Source organism: Phoca vitulina, unplaced genomic scaffold (assembly GCF_004348235.1).
Source record: "Phoca vitulina isolate PV1807 unplaced genomic scaffold, GSC_HSeal_1.0 scaffold15, whole genome shotgun sequence".
Classification (NCBI taxonomy): Eukaryota; Metazoa; Chordata; class Mammalia; order Carnivora; family Phocidae; genus Phoca; species Phoca vitulina.
This window is the reverse complement of record NW_022589718.1, coordinates 24,720,606-24,741,046: the sequence shown is the minus strand read 5'-3', so window position 1 is coordinate 24,741,046 and position 20,441 is coordinate 24,720,606. Positions and strand designations below refer to the sequence as shown.

The following is a 20,441-nucleotide window of genomic DNA, read 5'->3' as shown; positions in this document are numbered from 1 at the left end:
TTTATTAATTCTCTACATGTTAAAATTTCTAGATTTAATTGTTGAAAGAATAATTTTTATTAACTATAATAAACATGCAACTTCAGGGCATGCTTCACAAGCCTTGGTCACGTGGTCTGAATTACCAGATTTAAGCCATATCTCTCTCAAATTTCAGATTAGAACTATACTATTTTTTTAAAAAACTACACTACCTTATTTTTAAAAGATTTTATTTATTTATTTGAGAGAGAGAGAGAGCATGCATGAGCGGGGGCGGGGGGGGGGAGGGATAGAGGCAGAAGCAGACTCCCCAATGAGCAGGGGGCCTGATGTGGGGCTCGATCCCAGGACCCCCAGATCATGATCTGAGCTAAAGGCAGATCCTTAATTGACTGAGCCACCCAGGCGTCCCTACACTACCATTTTTTTTAACTCATTATTAAACATGTGAACTTAAGCCGTTCATTATTATTCTACCATATACTAATATACGATGTACATTAATATACAATATAATGTACACTTTTATCATGAATCTTTCATTCTTAATTTAACCTCTTTTTAGTACAGTACACATATCCTCAGCTTTGCTTCCTGACTCCAGTTGAGATGTTGCTTAACCTTCTATCAATAATACCTAGCAGACTACCACTGGGAAGGGCCATGAGGGGTAAGAGAGGAAACAGCTCTGGGGATTAAATACTTCTCAAACAGATTCTACTTGCTGCTCCTGATAGGCATTCCACCTTTATCTTCTAGTCCAGAAATACCAGTGCTGTTAATTTCCACACCTTTGCAAGATTCTGGAGGGTGTATTGGGTTGGTTTTCAGTTTTCTCCACTGCTGCTTTGGATTTCAGCTTTCTTGAGTTTTCTAAGTCAGTTACTATTTATTTTCTCCCTAGCTTCCAAGCTTTTAAGTTTATGTCCTTCCCAGAACAAAATATTTTAAAATAACATCTGAACAAAAAATATAGTCTATTTGGATACATTCATTTCTTTGATCTCTAAGTTTCTTATTTATTTTATTTTAATGCCTCTGTTAATGAATTTGTTTTGCTGCAAGGGGCTCCAGTTGCAATCGCAAATGCCTAAGGGTCCAGGTATGTGTTGTGGTTCCTCTCACTGGATCCAAACCTTAGGTCAGGGTCAGAAATAATTAGTTAAGTTTGGGGGAATTCCAGAGCAATACAACGTGTGCCCTATTTTCCATTTGGGACAATAGGAGATTACCTGCTCCAGACCCACAGGGTAGGGTATAGATGTAGAGGGTAGGATAATAGGGTAGAGATGAATTTGTGACCAGGGGGTGAGACAAAGGGCCCAAGACAGTCCCTACCTCCCCCTCTCCACATCCTGCCAGTTTCCCATGGTTTTATGTGGAGGGGACATTTTCAGAAGTTTCCCATATATCCCCAGTGAGAGCATGGGAAGTAGGTAAGACACGCATGTTAGGGGCATTGCTATGTGACCACCAAAGTGAGAGGCAAGGTGATAAGACAGAGCCAGGGGCTAGATGGAGTTCACTGAGATACAAGGATCCAAGCCTCCAGGGAAGAGCTGAGACTTCTGGAGATGATGCTGGAGGTGGGTTTGTTGCCTGCTCCCAACCATGTGGAGAAAACAGACCACAAATGAAACCATGGATTTTAGCAGTGGATGCAATAGGATCCCAGGAGACTAGCAGCCCCCTCCCTTCCTCAGGAGGGCCCTGAAACTGTCTCCTCTTGGAGATGACATCTTGGGAAGGAGGCGGCAGCAGTGGTGAAATTTTGAGCATAAAGAAACAGCCTTGAGGGAGGTCTGAGCCTTGAAGTCACTGACTATTTCGTCTGAAAGGAACATTTATAAAATGAAAGAGACCATTTCAAAGCACAAGAAACTGTTTTTTATGGGAAAGGGACTGAATTACCTTTAGCAAATTTAAATGTCCCTCCTATCAGCAGAAATTGTGGGCTTATAAGAAACAGTATAGGAAACTGAAGAAGCCACATTTTTCTTAAAATACCCGAGTTGTTAGTGTACATGTCAAGATATGATTGGACCCTCTTGTTGGAATGTTGATTTTATTTGAATTCATTGAATGCCACTTCATTAGGTATTTTAAAAATATTTTATGTATTTATTATGTATGTTGCATCTGGTGGTATAATTGTTTGAATACGAAACTAGAGAAATCTAGGGAATTTCTTTCTGACATGCACTATAATAGTTAAAACAGGTAACAGACAATTGCAGGTTGTGTTAGAATACAAGATCGTCATTTGGTATTTACTACAATTGCAAAATCAGCTTGTTAAGGAAAGATAATTAGACTCCCCCGAATCTCTTGATGTCACAATATAAATATAAATTGTGGGGTATGACATATAAAAAAATTACTGCCTTCAATGTCCTTAAGTTATTACTAGCCCGAGAGAGAAAAAACACATAGCTAAGTGTATGTTTCCGAGTACATTTATAACAGGCATTTGTCTCCTGCTTCCTGTTCTTCAGTAACAGGAAGAAAAACGTCTAAAAGCCTTGGTTTTAGATTTGGAGCCAACCGTTTGCTATACTTCTGCCCAAAGCCGCCGATGTCTTCGTGTGTAAGTGCGCGTGAGTGTGTGCGTGCTCGGGTCTGTGTAAGGCTTACTTAAGCTTTGGGATAGAGAGTAACTGTGTCGTAGCCCTGGGGGGGCCTCGTGCGAGCCCTTGCGTGGGTTTCGCAGTACAGCTCCCCCTCCACGAAGAAGTAGCCCTTCTGTTTAAGGTTGAGGTTACAGTCGGCGCACACGAAGCACTCCGGATGCCGGTGCTTGTCCCGCGCCTTCACAACGGCGCCGCTGGTGAGGAAAAGACAAGACGGGGTGACAAACACAAGGCCGAAAACCTGATGCAAAGGGAAGCAGCGCGGCAGATAGGCGGGTGCTGTCTGTTTCACGCGCAGGAAACAGCCTCCAGCCAGCCCTTCCAGCGGGAAGGCCCGCACAGCCGTGAGGCTGATGTCATCCCCAGGGGGATCCGAGACAACCATAATGACACGTCACGGGGTTGTCTCGGGTGTTGACGTGCGACTCTTCTCCCCATTTTTCAAACAAGTCGCTTCTATAAAAGTTATAGGATCTTCCCTCATGATCTACGCCGATAGAGGAACACATGATACAGATGCGGCAAATACCTCTGCAAAGGATTCTGATTTTGGCCGAGCTTGCCTACACATCTAGAAGTCCCTCTGATGGCTTTCTGTCTTGGCGCTGCGGGCTCTACTCTATGGAGCACGGGGAAAACAGGGCAAAGGGCAGAGACGGAACTTCCACGGGTGGGTAGGCTCACCTCGGCTGTCAAAACGGTTTACTCCAACTCGGGAGCAGTAATTGCTTTTGGTACCATCATAAACTATTGTGTTTTATGAGATCCTCTTTGCTCCTGAGCTGCCGGTCCTGCTTCTTTCCTTCCTTCCTTCCTTTCTCTCTCTCTCTTTCTTTCTTTCTCTTCCTTCCTTCCTTTCTCTCTTCCTGTCTTTCTTTCTCTTTCTTTCTTCCTTTCTCTCTTCCTTCCTTCCTTTCTTTCTTTCTTTTTCTTTCTTCTTTCTTTCTTTCTTTCTTTCTTTCTTTCTTTCTTTCTTTCTTTCTTTCTTTCTTCCTTTCTTTCTTTTCCTCTCTCCCCTCCCTCCCTCCCTTGCTCCCTCCCTCTCTCTTTCTCTTTCCCTTCCTTCCTTTCTTCCTTCCTTCCTTCCTTCCTTCCTTTCTCTCTTTCTTTCTTTTTCTTTCTTTCTTTGTCACATTCCCCTCATTGCTCTAACCAGGCTTCTCGCCCACTGTCCTCCTGGGATGAATCCTGGATCATTGGACAGATGGTGCCTCAGTGTGTGAGCTAATATAGAGGCACAGAGTAAAGGGCTGGGAGAAGGGACCATGTGGGGCGTTTGCAGTGGGGAGATTGAAGTGATCTGGTTCACTTGGAGATTTGAATTAGCAAGTGTGGCTATGCAAACACAAGGGCCCTTGACATGGAAGCTGACTGTATTTTTAAAAGTTATACTTCAATATATGTGCAACCTAAGAAACCGAGTAAAGATAATGTATTTTCATGAACAACCTGATGACCCTCATATTTGGTTTCTTCAGTTTATACAAAAGAGGAAGTATTTAAAGACTACACATTAACCAAGGGAGGGCTTTTTGAAGTGAAGCTATGCTTCTCGGAAGCAATTTTTAAAATATGCTTTGAGGACAGTTTTTTTTTTTTTTAATGGGAATATATCTGAAATTATAAGTCCAGATTGTTGCTGACTCACATTATATGCCAATTTTAGGGCATGTTGAAGGAGTTCTGGTCAAAATGTGCTAAATGTTGTGGACATAGTTCAAGTCACTGACTAGAAACCGAGAGCGGATACTGAGATTTAGAGTGAATGCCTGGGTTAAAACTGGAACTTACACGATGCCACTCCCACATTTGTCACAGATTGGCATCTTCTGAACGCTGCCAGCACTGCCGTGGGCTTTGGTAACTGGAGCTCTCACACTCCGAGTTCCAGCAGGACGGTCATCTGAAAAACAAAGTGTTTCCATTTATGGCAAGCGGACAGCTGGCTACAGTTTGTACTTCACTTCTATTTTAAGGTGTTCACTTTAACCTAAGGAATTCCTAATTTGCGCCAGAACTAGTATCTCAAAAGGAGGAGGACAGCTTCAAGCATCACTTGTTCTGAAGTAGGGCCTTTCCAAAAAAGATTTGTTAAAAGTTGTCATTGTTGTTGGAGGGAGCTGTTATAAAATGCCGAAAAGGATCAGAGAACATTTGGCATTTTTTTTCTTTTTCTTATTGTGGTAAAATATACAGAACATACAATGGATCATAATGACCACTTTTCAACATGTGATTCAGTAGCAATAAGTACATTGACAAGGTTGTGCAACCATCACCAACAGTTCTTTCCAGAACTCTTTCATCGTCCCAAACAAAAACTCTGTACCCATTAAGCAGTAACTTCCCATCCCCCCTTCCTCCCAGATCCCGGTAACCTCTACTCTCTGTCTTTATGACTTGCCTATTCCAGGTACCTCATAGGGGTGGGTGCGTGCAAGATTTATCTTTCTTGTCTGGCCTATTTCCCCCAGCATGTTTTCAGGGTTCATCCATATTGCAGCATGTATCAGAATTTGATTCATTTTTGAGGCTGATTAATGTTCTGTTGGATGGGTAGACCATATTTTGTGTATCCCTTGATCAGTTGATAGGCATATGTGTTGTTTTCACTTTCTGGCTGTTGTGGATAAAGCTGCTATGAATACCGGTGTATGAGTATCTCTTTGAGTTCCTGCTTTCAATTCTTTGGATATATAGCCAGGAGTGCAATTGTTGGATAATACAGTAATTTCTGTGTTTAACTTTTTGAGGAAATACCATACTGGTTTTCACAGTGGCTGCACCATTTTGCATTCCCATCAGCCATGGACAAGGGTTCCAGTTTTTCCACATGCTCACCAACACTTGTAAGTTTCTTTCTTTTTTTTTAAATAGCCAACTTAGTAGGGCATTTTGCATTTTTGTGCAACTTTTTTTTTTTTGAAGTTTTTATTTATTTATTTATCTGACAGAGAGAGACACAGCGAGAGAGGGAATACAAACGGGGGAGAGGGAGAGGGAGAAGCAGGCTTCCCACTGAGCAGGGAGCCCGATGCGGGGCTCGATCCCACCTGAGCCAAAGGCAGACGCTTAACGACTGAGCCACCCAGGCGCCCCATTTTTGTGCAACTTTTAAAAGACTGTGTATATCTTTTTGGGCGTAGAAAAACATTGATAAGATTATGAGCCCTGAGGACAGCAGTAGTGGGCTAGAGATTCAGCCTTGCTTCTTACTGGCTGTGTCTCTGTACAAATCCACTCTCTCTGTGTGTCAGTTTCTCGTTTGTTAAAAGGGAAAAATAATAGTTCCTGTCTCACAGGTTATTGGGAGGATTAAGGGATCAAGTATGCAAGATACTTAGCACAGGGTTTGGAACATAGTAAGGGTTCATTTCAGTGTTATTTTAAAATTTTGATGATGATGACACCGTGGAGCAGGGGGAGGCTGAGAAATTTTGCAATATCCATTTAAAATTCTAACTAATGATTTTTGAGCCAAACTAGCCCCTTGACTACTATGGATGGAATTTGTCTTTGGTGTCCTTTTATCACCGGGTTGGTGGCTACTTGGATACATTCTGGAAGCTCCTTTTCTAAACCAAGTGCCATCCAAATCTTTCTGAGGAAAGATTCATTGATCACTGAACTAAATCAATTTTTAGTCTTTCATTCCCAGTATGTTTGCTATCCTCTCCTCCATCAATACTGTTCCAGCAGGTATTCATGGCTGCTCACCAGGGCCATCATTCACTAATTCCTGGAGCACTCTGAAGGAGCCCGACTGGCGAGGCTGAGTAGGCTCATTCCGATTGTCATGGAGCATCCGGTACACATCTGACTGGGGGGGCACCAAGGCTGTGGGTTCACTGAAACACAGGATGGCATGTGAAGCAGTGTCAGGAGCGTTGTGAGGCATGGAATGTGCAAGAAGCCACAAGACATGGATCAGCAATAATCACTATATTTGCAGTAACTCCTGAGCAAAGATTCAGGATTTTCAAGTTAATCTCTATACAGTTAAAAATATGGTATGAATTCACATGGGTCACTTTCATGATGTCATTCATTAACCTGGGAGTCACATCAGCACTTCTCCATCTGGCAGAATACTTTAGAGGGCAAGTACAATGTGACTGTTAGGGAATAGTGATAAAAAAAATAACACTCATGTCTGATGGATATATAATTATAATGTGAACAAAATTAACTTTTCTCAGAAAAGAGACAATATACAGATGGTAGGAAGTGCAAGAGTGAGCCCAGTTTGATTATTCTCAGTCATAAAATTGTCAGTAAAGTTCAGATTCATTTCTGATATTAAGCTGAAAGGTATGGCTTAATTTTGTTTTTAGGGTTAATTTGTTAACTCCTGAAAACAACAAAGTTATCGTTTTGCTTATAAATGGAAGAAATTCAGCTTTTATGTGAAAATACATAATGTAGAAACTTTCATAGATCTGTCAGTTATATTGATTACATTGTTTTTTAATAAGCACATTATAATTCACTTACAACAATGATTAGCAGCTTTATTTTAATATTCTACAAATATAATTCATGATGAACAATAAGAAAATGCCTCAATAATACTACATGTCAGGCACTAAATGCTTTATTATTTAATGGCATTTAATTGCATTATCTAGAAAAGGTAGTTGCTATCTGCACATATTTTTACTACCTATATCATATCTTAAAATCATCATCTTATATATCTGAAATTCTTCGCAAAAAGGCTTTGAGATACATTACAGCTTTATTATCTCATTGTATTCATCCCTAGAGCTATTTTGGGATATAGTTACATAGTACTCTAAAACATTATAAAATTTTGATTTATAAAAAGTGGTTATATAATACTGAAAGAAGTAATAAGTTTTTATCTTGTAAGTCTTTATTTGAAAAAACTTGATGGCAAAAGCACTTTGAGGAAATATTCATAATAAAGAAGAAATAGCCAAAATAGGGACCGATGGAAATTAAATATTTACATTAATAGCTTGAGCTTATAAAACTTTATTCATGGTAAAAAATCTAAATGGAAAAATGATTACCTCTCCACAAGCTACCACTAAAAGAGACAAGAGGTGTCATCTCTTAAAATTCCTCTGAACCTCCCATTCCTTTCCCAATTTTTGACCCCCAAAGAAGAAGCATAGAGTATACTAGATTGTAAGTTACTTTTGAGAAGTACTGTACCAGACATTTGTAAAGAACACTGTGGCTTTCTAAAGGAGATGGACATTTGTTCCTTCCCTGATTTCATTGTTCTGTGCTCTGTTGCGTAAAGTTCTACTTAGTTAATTCTTGAACTCACTTTTATCTTTAGGTCTAGATATTTGCAATACACCCCTAGTATTTTTTTCTTTAAAGCTTTCCACATAGCTTTCTTTGAATTACGACAATGTTAAAAGACACCCGTAAGGTTGACATCGCCCACGTGTTTAGTTAATATGCCCATGGTTCAAAAAGACTCGCATTACCTCATTGAGGGTGCTTCCCCTAGAGCTGTTGAAACCTGACCCTGAAGTGTTTCCATAATATTGTCATCTGAGTACAACTGCATAGGTGTATTAAACTGAGCATGTACAATCTTCACACCGGGAAGTTCCATTTCCAAAGGAACGTTAGGGGCCATCTTAGCAGCAACTTTCAAGTCACCTGGGCAAATAGTACTAAGAGTACTGACAGAAGAAGGGGTGCTACGTCCGCTGCCACCATCAATGCCGGACGGAGTACTGCATCCACTGTTTTAATGACCGTGTGACACAGAGGTGACACAGGAATCAGAAAACCCAGACAGAACACAGAGAACAAGGACAGAGAGGTTAAAAGGAATTGAAGACAGAGAGTAAGATGTGCATTAAATCAAATTCAAATGAAACGGTTACTTCTGGCTAGGGTGTGTTTTACAAAGGGAAGACATTTCAAAATTCCTGATTGAAAAAAGTGCAAGAAAATTAAAAACTACAGGTGATATTGCATTTTTTGGCTCTGTTCTGCTAGGGCAACATGTTGAGGGTTACACACAGAGTTGTATGTGAGGTAGAAAAGATGCAGCTATCTTTACTTTTTAAAAATAGGCCGAATGATTTTAAACTGGCCCACATCACAAACAAGTGGTGCAGGGAAATGACATTGGCTGGATGTCCTTTTACATTTGTGAGCTGCAGTATGTAAAATCAAAATATTCCTGAATGATCCTTCACAATTAGTAAGGGACTACGCAGCACGAAGATCCAATCAGATACTTAGGCTAAACATTTCATGAGAAGTATGTTTCCGAAATGCACTTAGGCTTCCACTGAATAGTAACTGGGAACTTGAAGGTTCTGTGATAAAGATTATGTTTTAAAGCTATTTTGTAAATGTCTTACAGTTAAGATTTTAACTTTTTCTACTTTTATTCTTTAATTTTGTGAAGAATACACGTTAATAAACTGTTCAGTGATTTAAGACAGGCTCTAGAAACAGCCAATAAATGCTTGTCACCTTGAAATTAATTGATTAGAGGGCAAATAAGGTGGTCTTAGACTCTTTGGATACTACGTAGGGCTAAGCTATATTTCTTTCATACATAGCTATTTCATGTAACAATTTTGGAGGCACACATGTATTTCCATGCATATTTCTCATTTCCTTTTAAAGATCAATTGAGGAGACTTGTTATTAAAATATGAGAAAGGCCAGTCATGCAATTTCGAGAACAGCTAGGAAGATTTCATATTCTCTATGAATCTGGATAAGAGGCTAGTTAACAGCTCACGCACCAATGACTAAAGTCATTTTTCTACATGCATTTTAAGTGCAGCGTGAGAAATGCATTTTACAAGAAAATGGAATATACTGACATTTTTTTAAAGCACAGTCATTTAAGACTAAGCCAAAAGAAACGTTAGTATTTGTAAACTTCTATCATGCTTGCAGGTTAGTGTTGCTATAAACTCCAGACAGAGAACAATTTATGTGATGTGTTTATCTCAAAGCCCATTTTCTCTTAGGGCTTAAGTATGACTCTTGCATTTACTCTCTAGGGCTACTAATGCTAACCTTAGCCCCATATAGACAGCAAAAACCAAAAGGATATTGGACATTGACTTTGTTGACTTCATCAATGTTGTAGCCTGCTTAGTCTGGACAACCCATGTCACAAAATGGATTTTTAAATTTTTTTGTCTTGTGCTATCCATTGCAACCACCTGCATGACCTAAATGAGGCAAGTACATATGGGTGTGCTCCTTCACTTCCTGGCTGTTGAGAGCCTATTTAAAACCCAATCTCTAAATTGGTTAATCACATACAAAATGCCCAGTGGCTTATTTACCATTTTTGTAAGCTCCACACTGTGCTAGCTCCTGAAGTCGACCTCAGTTGGTAAAAAATAAAAGTAAATTTTCAGTTATAGTGCAGTTTACTCAGGATTATATTGATTTAAGTTAAGTGCAATGAAGCATATTAAATTGTAATTTTGGGATTTGAAACACTGAGTTAAATCTTGGGAGAGTTGGGCTTAAAATAGTGAACCTTGTCAGCAAGCATTTATAGCTACTTTGACCCTACTGGGTGCCAGGCATAGAGCTAGACATAGAGTAGATAGATAAACTATGAGCAGTCAGAACTTACAGATAGACCTTGTCTTGTAGTTGTAATTAGTAATCTTGTATATAGCATGTTTGTGTATATAATTTTATTTAAGCAAGGATTGTGTCTTCTATTGCCTTGCTTCTTTCTCATTCTATTTAGGGGCCCATAGTTATTGAAGAGATAGGAAGTAAACCCTAAGCAAACACGAATGACCTTTTATAAATTTCTGGGGCAGTTTTACAAGATCTCTTGAACTGATGATTTAAATAAATAGTTTTCATGGACTCCGGTCCCTGTGGGTAGTATCATGGGTCACCATGACCTACCTATTCCTGTGACTGAAAATGTAGGTACTAATGAGATTTCTTTGACTTTGACTTAATGACTTGGCAAGACCACTTGTAAGCTTGGTGATACACTCAACTACTTCTTGTCTCTGTAGATCATCAGACAGAGAACTGATTTCCCTGGCCTGTATACAGGCTTTTTGGGAGGAACTTCTTGACGTGACCTGTCCAAAAACCACTCACAAGATTCTATTTTATCATTTGGATCATAAAATAAAATTTTTAAATTTACATATTTGCATATGAAAATACTGACTTTCTAATATGATTCAATTATGAAATACTTAAAAGAACCATAACTATCAGTAAGGCCCTAGGGAGATTAACATATTAGCAATCTAGCATCTCCCACTTACTTCTGATTAAAAAATTGTTCATTGATGTGTAGTTGTAGCTTGGTGGATAGCCACCTCAAATTCCACCATGACAAAAGAATCATTTGGTAAGAACAAGGAATTCAGAAGCTAGAGCAAATAGTGAGAGGACACAGGAAGAAAGGAAAGGTAGTAGAGGCATTTTTACAATTCTTTAAGATTAAATGCTGGTGCCTGTCTTTCATCCCTGTTCCTCCTCTCTCCTCTCCCAAATTCAGCTATATTGAAAGGCACCTTACAATGACAAAAGTATGAGGGGCTTGTCACTATTACCATTTTTGAATTAAAATGCAAATATAAAAAAAGGCCATTAGCTACCTAAATCTCTCTGACTTTCCCTGAATTTTTATAAAATTAAATGTGTTACTGGTCTTTAGCAAAGGCAAGATCTGTGTCACCCTAATGCCCTCCTGAAGTCCTATAGTTCAGATTAGTGAACTTATAGTTAAACCAACGTCAAAAGAATGCAAGTGTATTAATTTTACGATGCTTCTTTAGAAAGTTGTATATATATTTATTCAATAGTAACATAGCATTTTTACTCTTAATCTAGTGTTATGGTATCAGGGTGGGGCTGGGAAGCTATTGAATGTGGAGAAATCGGGAGACGATTCAGAGGAAAATGGAATGGGAACCAGAGAATGAAAAAGAGAAGTAAAAAAGGCTTGTGCAGAATTGCATGTATGAGAGAGGGGTGATAGTTTTGTTTCTTCTTGCCATCAGAAAATATTATCAGGTACTCTTAGGATTTTGTTCCTTTATCTAATGAACATTTATGGAGCATTTGGTCTGTCCCAGCCTTGTTTCTAGGTGCTGGGAAGATGGAAGGTGCTCTATTCTAGTGGGGGGAGATGTACTTGGTAGTCACTGCCTTTTTAGCATCGTCTCCTGATTTTCCACTCTATTGCTTCTGTCTGAGTCTGATATCACAAAATTGTCCAGCTTATTTTGAGATAATCCTCTGGCCCTGACTCCAGTTTATGGAAAGGCCTGCATAAGGAGATCATATATCAATTGATGACTGACCACCCAGAGCACGTATCATAAACTTGGATACCCCCAAGGGCTAGCAGGGTTACACATGTATGAAAATGGGCCAGGTATCAGGAATGATGGGCATTTTGACAGGATGGAGAGAAGATGTTCCATCTTAAGGCATTTACTAAGTTCATTTTTTTTTTTTAACAACAGGAGGATTATGTAAAACACTGTCAACTAATCAGATGGGCCACTAGTTTGGGACACTGGATATAGATCATTAGTCAATAATCCTAACCACCAACTTCCTTCCTCGGGGCTGACTAATGTGGCTGAGGTCAGAGGAATGGGTTTGCGGTTTCCTAAAGTCACTCTTTCCCAAAGTGCTAACACAGGGCATTAATTTCCCCCCTTAGGTTGAAGTACAATTTCTAGAGAAGATATTTATTTGAAAAGGATCATCTGAAGATGATCTATTTCTCTGATTGACAGCCATGAAGAGCTTGCTCATTCTTATTGCTGTGTGCACACAGTTCTCCATGAGGGGTAACCAACATATCTCCCTCTCTCCCAACTCTTTCCTTATACTTATATTCCCCCGTGTGGAAAAGTTCCTTTTCAAGTGGCCTCTTTCTTTGTAAGGATCCATAAGAATGCAGAGTTATTTTTATGTAAGAGCTAGAACGAGTGGGATTACCCAGCGGGCTGAAGTTGCAGTGAGAAGCAGGTGTTGAGGTGGCCTCTTCAGAGAATGTCCAACATAGAAAGCTGCACCAGGACTCCCACTGGGCCCCACCTGCTTCCTTACTCCTGACTTGGGGCTGGTTGCCAGGTTTGTTTCTGCTGGCTGGGCCTTCCTGACCTGGGAATGGGGTACACCTGCCTGCCTCAAAGGTCACTGTGTCCTGGATGGGCTCCTCAGAACAGCAGGGGTATTAGTTATAAATATACGTGGTGATTGCCTAACTTTTCACAGCTCTATAATCTTGTCAGTATTTATTCTCAGAAATGGAGGTTAGTGGCCTCCTCTGCTCTGTGAAGTGAGTTTGTTTCTTTTGCTTTTGAAATAAGCTTCAGGATGAACAGAGTCACTCCAAACACCTATGCGTTACTCTTCTTAGTGATTAGTAAGGATTTATTAAAGAAACATGCACTCCAGACATCAAAATCTCAGAGCTTATGACCTGCTTCGGCCTGGGATTATGAAAGGTTTGGGCCGAATATTGTGCTTGTGTTCAAAGTAGTTCACATCCTGTAAAAACAAAGGGTTAAAAAGTTCCTCAGTGGAAGATAGTTTTTTTTTTTTTTAAGATAAAAGTAAATGAATGATAATTGTACAGAGAGGATTATTTACCACCAAATAGTGACATGACTAAGAAGGGTGACAATGGAACCAGAGTGATTTCTTCGTTTTAAGCATCTGTTCACTAGAAATGTTCAGGAACTGGCAGATTGGACTCCAGAACATCAGAACCATGTTCTAGATGCTTGTCTTTAAGCTAAAAATCTGATCGTGCCTTCAGGAAAGTAAAAATAAAACAGCAAGAGCTGAACTTTTGAAAGGAAAAGAAACCGTACTATCACTGTTAAGAGCATGGTGGCCGGAAACCCAGTCAGATACTTACTTTTGAGGCGAACTAGGAATGAGACCTCGCAGCTGTCCGTGAAGTGCATCTTGTATATTGCTAGTTGAATAGAGCCCAATTGGTGAGTTATAGGAAGCGCTCACTACCTGTCTTTTGTCATCAATGTTTGCTGCTGCAACAAAAGGCTGGGCCCTTCTGTTGTGCGCGGTACCAATAGGTTTGAACTCCTGTACAATGGCAGACAAAATACACAGAGCCACAGAATGCACAAGAAAGCCGTTAATGAGCAAACCAACAGCATCGCTATTGTTAATCAAGGCTTCTTTACCCCATTGCAAGATTCATGGCAAGGTTAAAGGAGGAGGTGAATATAAAACTTTCTATGTTTTCTGTGAACTTTACATGTGCTGTACTCAGCCACAAAATGGTGCAAAGGAATTGATCTTACTTAAATATTATAAAATAATTCGAACATTATACCTTTTGTCTGGCCCTACTGACTTTTTACATCTATAGCTTTTAAGAAATTCTCATATGACTCCTTTGAAGACAGAAATTCCGTGTCAGAAATGAGATTTGGGGCTTAGAATAATTATTATACTTCACATTTCCTCAAGTAGAACTTACGTTTGCTTTCTCTTCTATTAATAGAGAGCTTTTATCTTAATAAAAGTTACTCCATTTTAGGAAATGGAGGAGGGAAACAATCAGAAAGAGAGGGAGCATTTGTGAATGACTATACTGAATCACTTTAACTAATCCAAGTAAAATTTTCTTTTTTCTTAATACCTACCACAAAAAACAAAATTTTTTTTTCAAAATTTAAATTTCAGTTAGCCAACATATAGTACATCATTAGTAAAAAACAAAATTCTTAATTTGCATTAAGGTCTAACCTTAAATTTAGAACAAATAATAAGAATTAAAAGATGATTTTTCCCTATGAGAGCAGGTTTTCCAATTTTTATATAGATTTATAATTTTGTAAAGTCATTAAATATGTTTTTCTTCTAAGGAACAGAAGAAAACCAAAAGGGAAGGCTAAAATACACACAAGCTGATTCTCTTTCCAAATCTTTTCATTTGGCAGGATCAGTAAGATAAATCTTTCCAATATTTTCACTCACACACTCACATCGACTTCATTTACTTTTGTGAATGTGCCACCAGTTTTTCACACAGATTTCAACTAAGTACAAACATTTATGATTCTTTGAAGTGTTACTGAAAAGAGGCTGTTTTTATTAAAAAATAAAAAGGCCTTGTGATATTCTTACTCATGTCATTTTTTTCCCTCCTTGTCATTACAAATGAATAAGTTGTGGGATGGTGCTTTTTTGTTAGAAAAAGAGACTGTCTTCCTTTCTTAGGGGGTGGAATCAGAGTTTTGCACAGAGATTCGTGCTTGAGAACACCAACAACTTCCTGGAGGGACCCATGCCACAGAATGCTTCGTTTTGGTTCTGAGCAGGCAGTCATCACAGATAGTTCCTGTTCCTCCATCCAGGTCTGTTGGCAGTTATAAAAGGAAGTGAGGTGCAGCTTCAAATACTAGCGGAGTCTTTGACTCCAGCTGCCCCAAATCTCATGGAACGTGAAAATCAGTGAGGTGGTAGAGAGCAGCTTTTCTCTCATCAACCTCAGACAGCATAGTATAACAGCCTCTTGAACTTGAAAAGGTCTGAGTTGAATACAATAGCCTGTGATCCTAGAGTATTGTTGGCTTGACTAATATCTTACTGATTCATTATTTTTACCTCCAGAAGAGTGGCTCACTGCCTACGAGTTGGTTGGGTGACAAGATAGCTGCCGTTATTAGGTGGCAGAATGACCGAAACAACCAAATTTGGCTTTAGAAAAACGCTGAATCCCACAACCTGTGAAAACGTGTGTAGTCAAACATTGATGTAGTGGTACCATCTGATTGTTTTGGCTGACTTAATAATGAATTTTGATTGGGTTTTTATGATTAACCATTCTGATTAGCCATTATTATGGTATGAAAAATTGAAATGGAAATAATTGTAAGTAATGACAGTGGCCATGATTCAAGCCTTTGTTACTCTTTTTGGTATGAAAGAAGACAGAAGGCTAATTGTCTCATTTAGTTTTGGTGTATTTTAAATTTCTTAGGCTAATTAAATGAATCAGGCAGAACTGAAGGACTCAAGCTTTGTGGAATTAAAAAAATGTTTTTCTTTTAATTTAAGTATACCTTAAAGATCTTGGTAAATAGAATTAAAATTATAAAAATTAGTTAATGCCATATGATGGTTTTATGGGGAAAATGTCTCTGCCCTTATTACTTCTTAGTCTTAAAATGATAAATAAACATGGATGGTGACTGTCATATAAATGAGGCAACTTCTCTGGAAATATTTATGCACTGGTAATCTCTAGTAGTGCTTCCAAAAAACAGCATATGAGTTAATGAGCTCCAAGCTTTTTCTTTGCTGTTTTCATTTTGGGTTATATATTGCAGAAGTTGCAAATGGTAATTTGTTAAAAAAAAACACCTTCTTTTTTCTGCACATAATCATAAAAGGATCATAAAAGGAAGTGTTTCTAAGATAGCCTTCAAACATTTGTATTTAGGCTTTGCAAAGCATTAGTTTATGGGCTGCTAGAGTCATTCCAAAAAAAAGCATAATGAAGTGTATACATCAAAGGTAAACATTTAAGTATGGCACGGAGAGGCAACATTCTATCCAAATCTTACATCATTGTTGATGGTCAAACTGAATCAAGAGACAAAACTGATGAGAAGTTTGCTATTCCACTTTAATTCCTTTTTACTTTTTCAGGAAAATCATTAGTATCAGAAAATACCAGTAAAAAAAAAATTATATACCAGTCAATGTAGTCCAGCTCTTGTGTTTATTTTTCCCAGACAATAGCATCCAAATGATTCTCATCTTTTAGGAATTCAATAAGTAATCACTACACCTAATTAATGCATTTTCAATAGTATTTTTTAAATGTTAGGAGCTTATATTAAGGAATAATATTTTGAATTCATAAAATCCTCGAGCTGCCAGAGTCAAAGCTAGGTAACTGGATAGAGATTCCCTGATATCGGGGAGAATGCAGGTCTTGACAACCATCTCCCAAGCCCTTAGAATAACCTCAGCAATGACAGCATTCACAGACACATCCACCTTTCAACTTCTTACTGGAAGAAGTTGTCCAGAGATAGAGATTCAGTCCAAGAACTGAGGTAATTACCAGCTCCAACAGAAACAACATGTTCGATAATGTGCGTATATGTATTTATTTATTTATTTATAAAAAACAGTGGTGGGGAAATAAGGTAAACAAACTATATCAAGTGATCATATACTTGACCAAGCCACACTGAGTAACTGACAGTATTTTATCATGTTTGGAATTTATGAACAATCACCACCCTTACCTCTTGCTCACCCCTCAAATGAAAAATAAAGTCGCCCTTATAACTTTTTCCCCCAACAATCTGTTTCAAGTGTTTCCCATATATAATAGGGGGAGAGTTTGGGGAAATGGGGTTTAAGAAACCTTGTTTTCTGTAATCCACCTTCCAGTTATCAACAAATTGTAGGATAAAGGTATATTTTGAAAATATAAACAACTTTAACCCATATCTCACTTGATTTTGTGTGTTGTTCCTATACATCTTTATTATTAAATCTTCTATGGCAAGGATGCAGTCCTTTTATGGAAATAGACACAGCTATCTTCTCTTTTAGGAAAGAATGATTTTGTTTCTGAAAAGCATCTTTCCTGTATGGGATAGCTACATTATAATTTTAAGTTAACTATCATTAAACAAAGAGGAGGGTAATGTTTTATTTGAGAATACCAGATTTGGAGAAGGACACAGAGCTCTAAAAACACCTTTAGTCTAGAGCAATAATGCTTTGTATAGGAAAATGCATATGTCTGCTCATAGGCCATATTCAGGATTGTATAGAAGGCATTTATTCAATGGCTGGGAACAACTTTTTATATATAAATATGTAACTTTTTATAAATAAATAAGTAACATTTATTCAATGGCTAGGAATAACTTCTAAGGTTCTATTTAAGCCTAAGATTCAAGTCTAAACTGATAAAAACAAAATGTAAGTATTTAATAAAAACATGGACAAATGAAAAAAAAACTGGGTATTAAAATTTCATGTCAGTTATTGCTATAATGGTCTAAGAAAAAGTCCCCAAAGCCTAAATTTATGCATAGGGAAAAAACTGGAAAGAAATACACTAACATTTTTGTTTTGTGGCTGGGTTTAAATGGTAGGATATAATGAGTTTTTTCCCCAGTGGATATATATTATTTTTAAAATGGACGAGTATTATATTCCAATAGCAAAGATCACAAAACCTGCAGTTAAAGTTTCACTTGGGTTGAGAAACAAGAACTCAAATACTGTATTGCTCAATGGCCTTTTCTCTTCATCTACAGTAGCATCTGAAAGCATGATATATTAATGGCATGTGTTTCTCAGATGGACACATCTTTGTTGCCCAGAAAGTTGCTTCATTTGCAGAGTTCCCATTTTCGGGGTGGGGGTGGGGGAAGACCTCTCTTTGCAAGACCTCTTTTTGCATGGCTTGTGTTAACAAAAAGATAAAATAAGAAGACAAACATAACCTCAGTTTAGCTTTTCTCCACTCTCATGCTACAGGTTAAATTCACTGCTTGTATTTTTTTTTAATCACTGCATTTTGTTAAGTTTATGCTTTGGCGCTTCGGATAGCAAGGGTCATGCTGGAGTTTAGCTATGTTTGTAGGGAATGTCCGTTCTGAAGTGCCAAGTTATGTGAACTGATCATGCAGAAATCTGGCCTGAGGATCCGAAGGACAGGAATCCTTTGGCCCATTAGGGGAAGAATTGAAAGGGTTCTTACCTTCAAACACGGGCCTCTTGGAGGAGGTGCCAGTAAGAATTAGTCATGACTCAAACTAAAGGAATGTTCAAAGGCTCCATCTGACTGGCTTCTGGAGCCTTTAACCCAATCTTCACCTTTTTTTTTTTTTTCAAACCTATCTCATTCTCTATCTTTTCCCCATTTGTACTATCATACATGTCCATATTGCCTAACCCCAAAATGTAGGACATGTGGGCTAATACATGATTGACGAGAGGCCAGAGCACTTAAAATTGGGCTATTTTTAAAAATCCAGTTCTTGGGATAATCATGGTCATACGTTAGTACTTGTAGATTGATAAAAGGGGCTTCTTCGAGAACGAAACTCAAACAGTTGGCGCTTAGACTCCAGTTCTGGAGAGATGTTAGCAAAACACAAGCTCCCATCTTGGCCTAAGCTCAGCCCGTGCTTAATACATACTTGCTGAGTCACCCACATGCCAGACACTGCAACATGGTCAGGGATCACTGGGGATCTGGTACTTTGGTCAGATCTGTCTCATTGACCCCATATCTTAGCATCTCATATTGGTGAAATTGGATTTTAAAAATTAGGAGAAATTTTGAATGAATGAATGAATGAATGAATGAATAATTTGCAAAGGGTGCAGTACAATTTTGGATGTATACTATATATGGCAAGGAAATTCAGAATTTTATCCATTTTGTCCTAGTGAGAATAAGAGATTGGGTGGTTAATTAATGCATATGTATGAGCCTTAAACTTTCACTTCTTCCTGTTGTTTTTTAAAACACCACATGATCTCTTTTTCTCATGTGTTGCCTCTAAGTGATGAGTCAATGAAGGTGGGAGGAAGCTGGTGGGCTTGGGCATTACTGCAAAGGACAATCTGCAAGTGATAGCTCTGCCTGGAGAGCTTTGCTTTTTCTCCTTCCAGTTTTTTCTTCTATCAAAGATAATGTTGATTGGAGGTGTTATTATTCACCAATCCACCTCGATGCCAGGGGGTAGGCCACCACCAGCATTCAGACCCCTTTCACCACATTTATTATCTGGCTTGTCTATTTCATCTTTCACTCACTCTTCCTGAAGAGCTGAGCTCTGACCTGACCTAAATCCCATTCAACCTGCACTCTTACCACGCAGCAGCAGGGGCTGGTGGCAGCCGAGCACCATTCTGAGAACTGGGTCCCAAGGGTGGTCCTGGGCAGTGTTAGAAAATGCAGTTTATCGGTAGAACCTCCAGTTCCTTTCACTCATCAGCTATTTATTGAGCGCTTGCTATGCGCCATGCTGGGAGACTCCCAAGTAAAGAGAACAGACACAGCAGCTCCCACCTTCACGGATATTCCGTACCCTGCTCACTCGCTTTGGGGCCTGTTTTCTCCTCCTTTGCTCTGGTGACTTTTAGGCGCAGGCTCCTCCTTTCCTCCAGTCAAAAGTCTACGGCAAGGATCTAATAAACTCATGCCCTCTAAAGGTTAAGCCACTCAGGATGTTTCTTCTCCTGGGGGGATGTTATCTGAACTGAAAGTAAAGTTTTAATCCAAAGCAATTTGTAAGGACCCCTGTAGTAGTAATGTGGAAAGCGTTCCTGGTGTCCAGGAAGTCCCGTCACATGGGCAGCCTCCCATTTCACTGTCAGGAAAGGCCAGCCTGGTGGGAGGGGGTAGGTACCATACCAGTATTACCAAGAGCTCCCACAAAATTGAGTACCTCTAGGAGCAATTCGATGTGCCAGGTTCTTTTTCTATAGTATTGTATTTAAATCTTTGAGAAGCCCTATGAGATACAGGTTCGTGTTACTCTAAGTGTATTTTATCAAGGAGAAAGTGGAGGTAAATTTATGGAGAAAGTGGAAAACTGGAAGCACAAATTCAGGAGTTGGTGATCCTGGATAAGGGAAATGCTGCTGAAGCATAAGTTACAAATATGTTCTCAATGCATTTTCAATAGATATATAGGAAAACTACAGTTTGGGAATATTTAATCCACTTAGCATGAATACTTGTTTAAAAAGGGATACCCAATTTATATATCTGTCTCTCTAAACTTGGGAAACTTCTGGCTAAGGAGAGGTTCTAAAATCCTTGTCTTAATTACATTT

General features: G+C 38.8%; 1 protein-coding gene across 2 annotated transcripts in view; it reads right to left on the bottom strand.

The window, feature by feature from the left end:
* Positions 1–2,080: 2,080 nt before the first annotated feature.
* Positions 2,081–20,441, bottom strand: part of PDLIM3 (PDZ and LIM domain 3) — a 30,862-nt gene continuing 12,501 nt past the window's right edge. The window contains exons 4-8 of one of the 2 annotated variants that reach the window (XM_032413633.1): positions 13,063–13,130; positions 8,078–8,341; positions 6,330–6,460; positions 4,404–4,515; positions 2,081–2,806 (exon numbers count right to left, since the gene is read on the bottom strand). In XM_032413633.1, coding sequence (XP_032269524.1) covers positions 2,617–2,806; positions 4,404–4,515; positions 6,330–6,460; positions 8,078–8,341; positions 13,063–13,130 — 765 coding nt within the window. In that variant the 3' untranslated portion in view covers positions 2,081–2,616. Of the gene's footprint in view, positions 2,807–4,403; positions 4,516–6,329; positions 6,461–8,077; positions 8,342–13,062; positions 13,131–13,503; positions 13,692–20,441 lie in introns of both variants that reach the window. The other variant, XM_032413632.1, reaches the window with a different exon arrangement.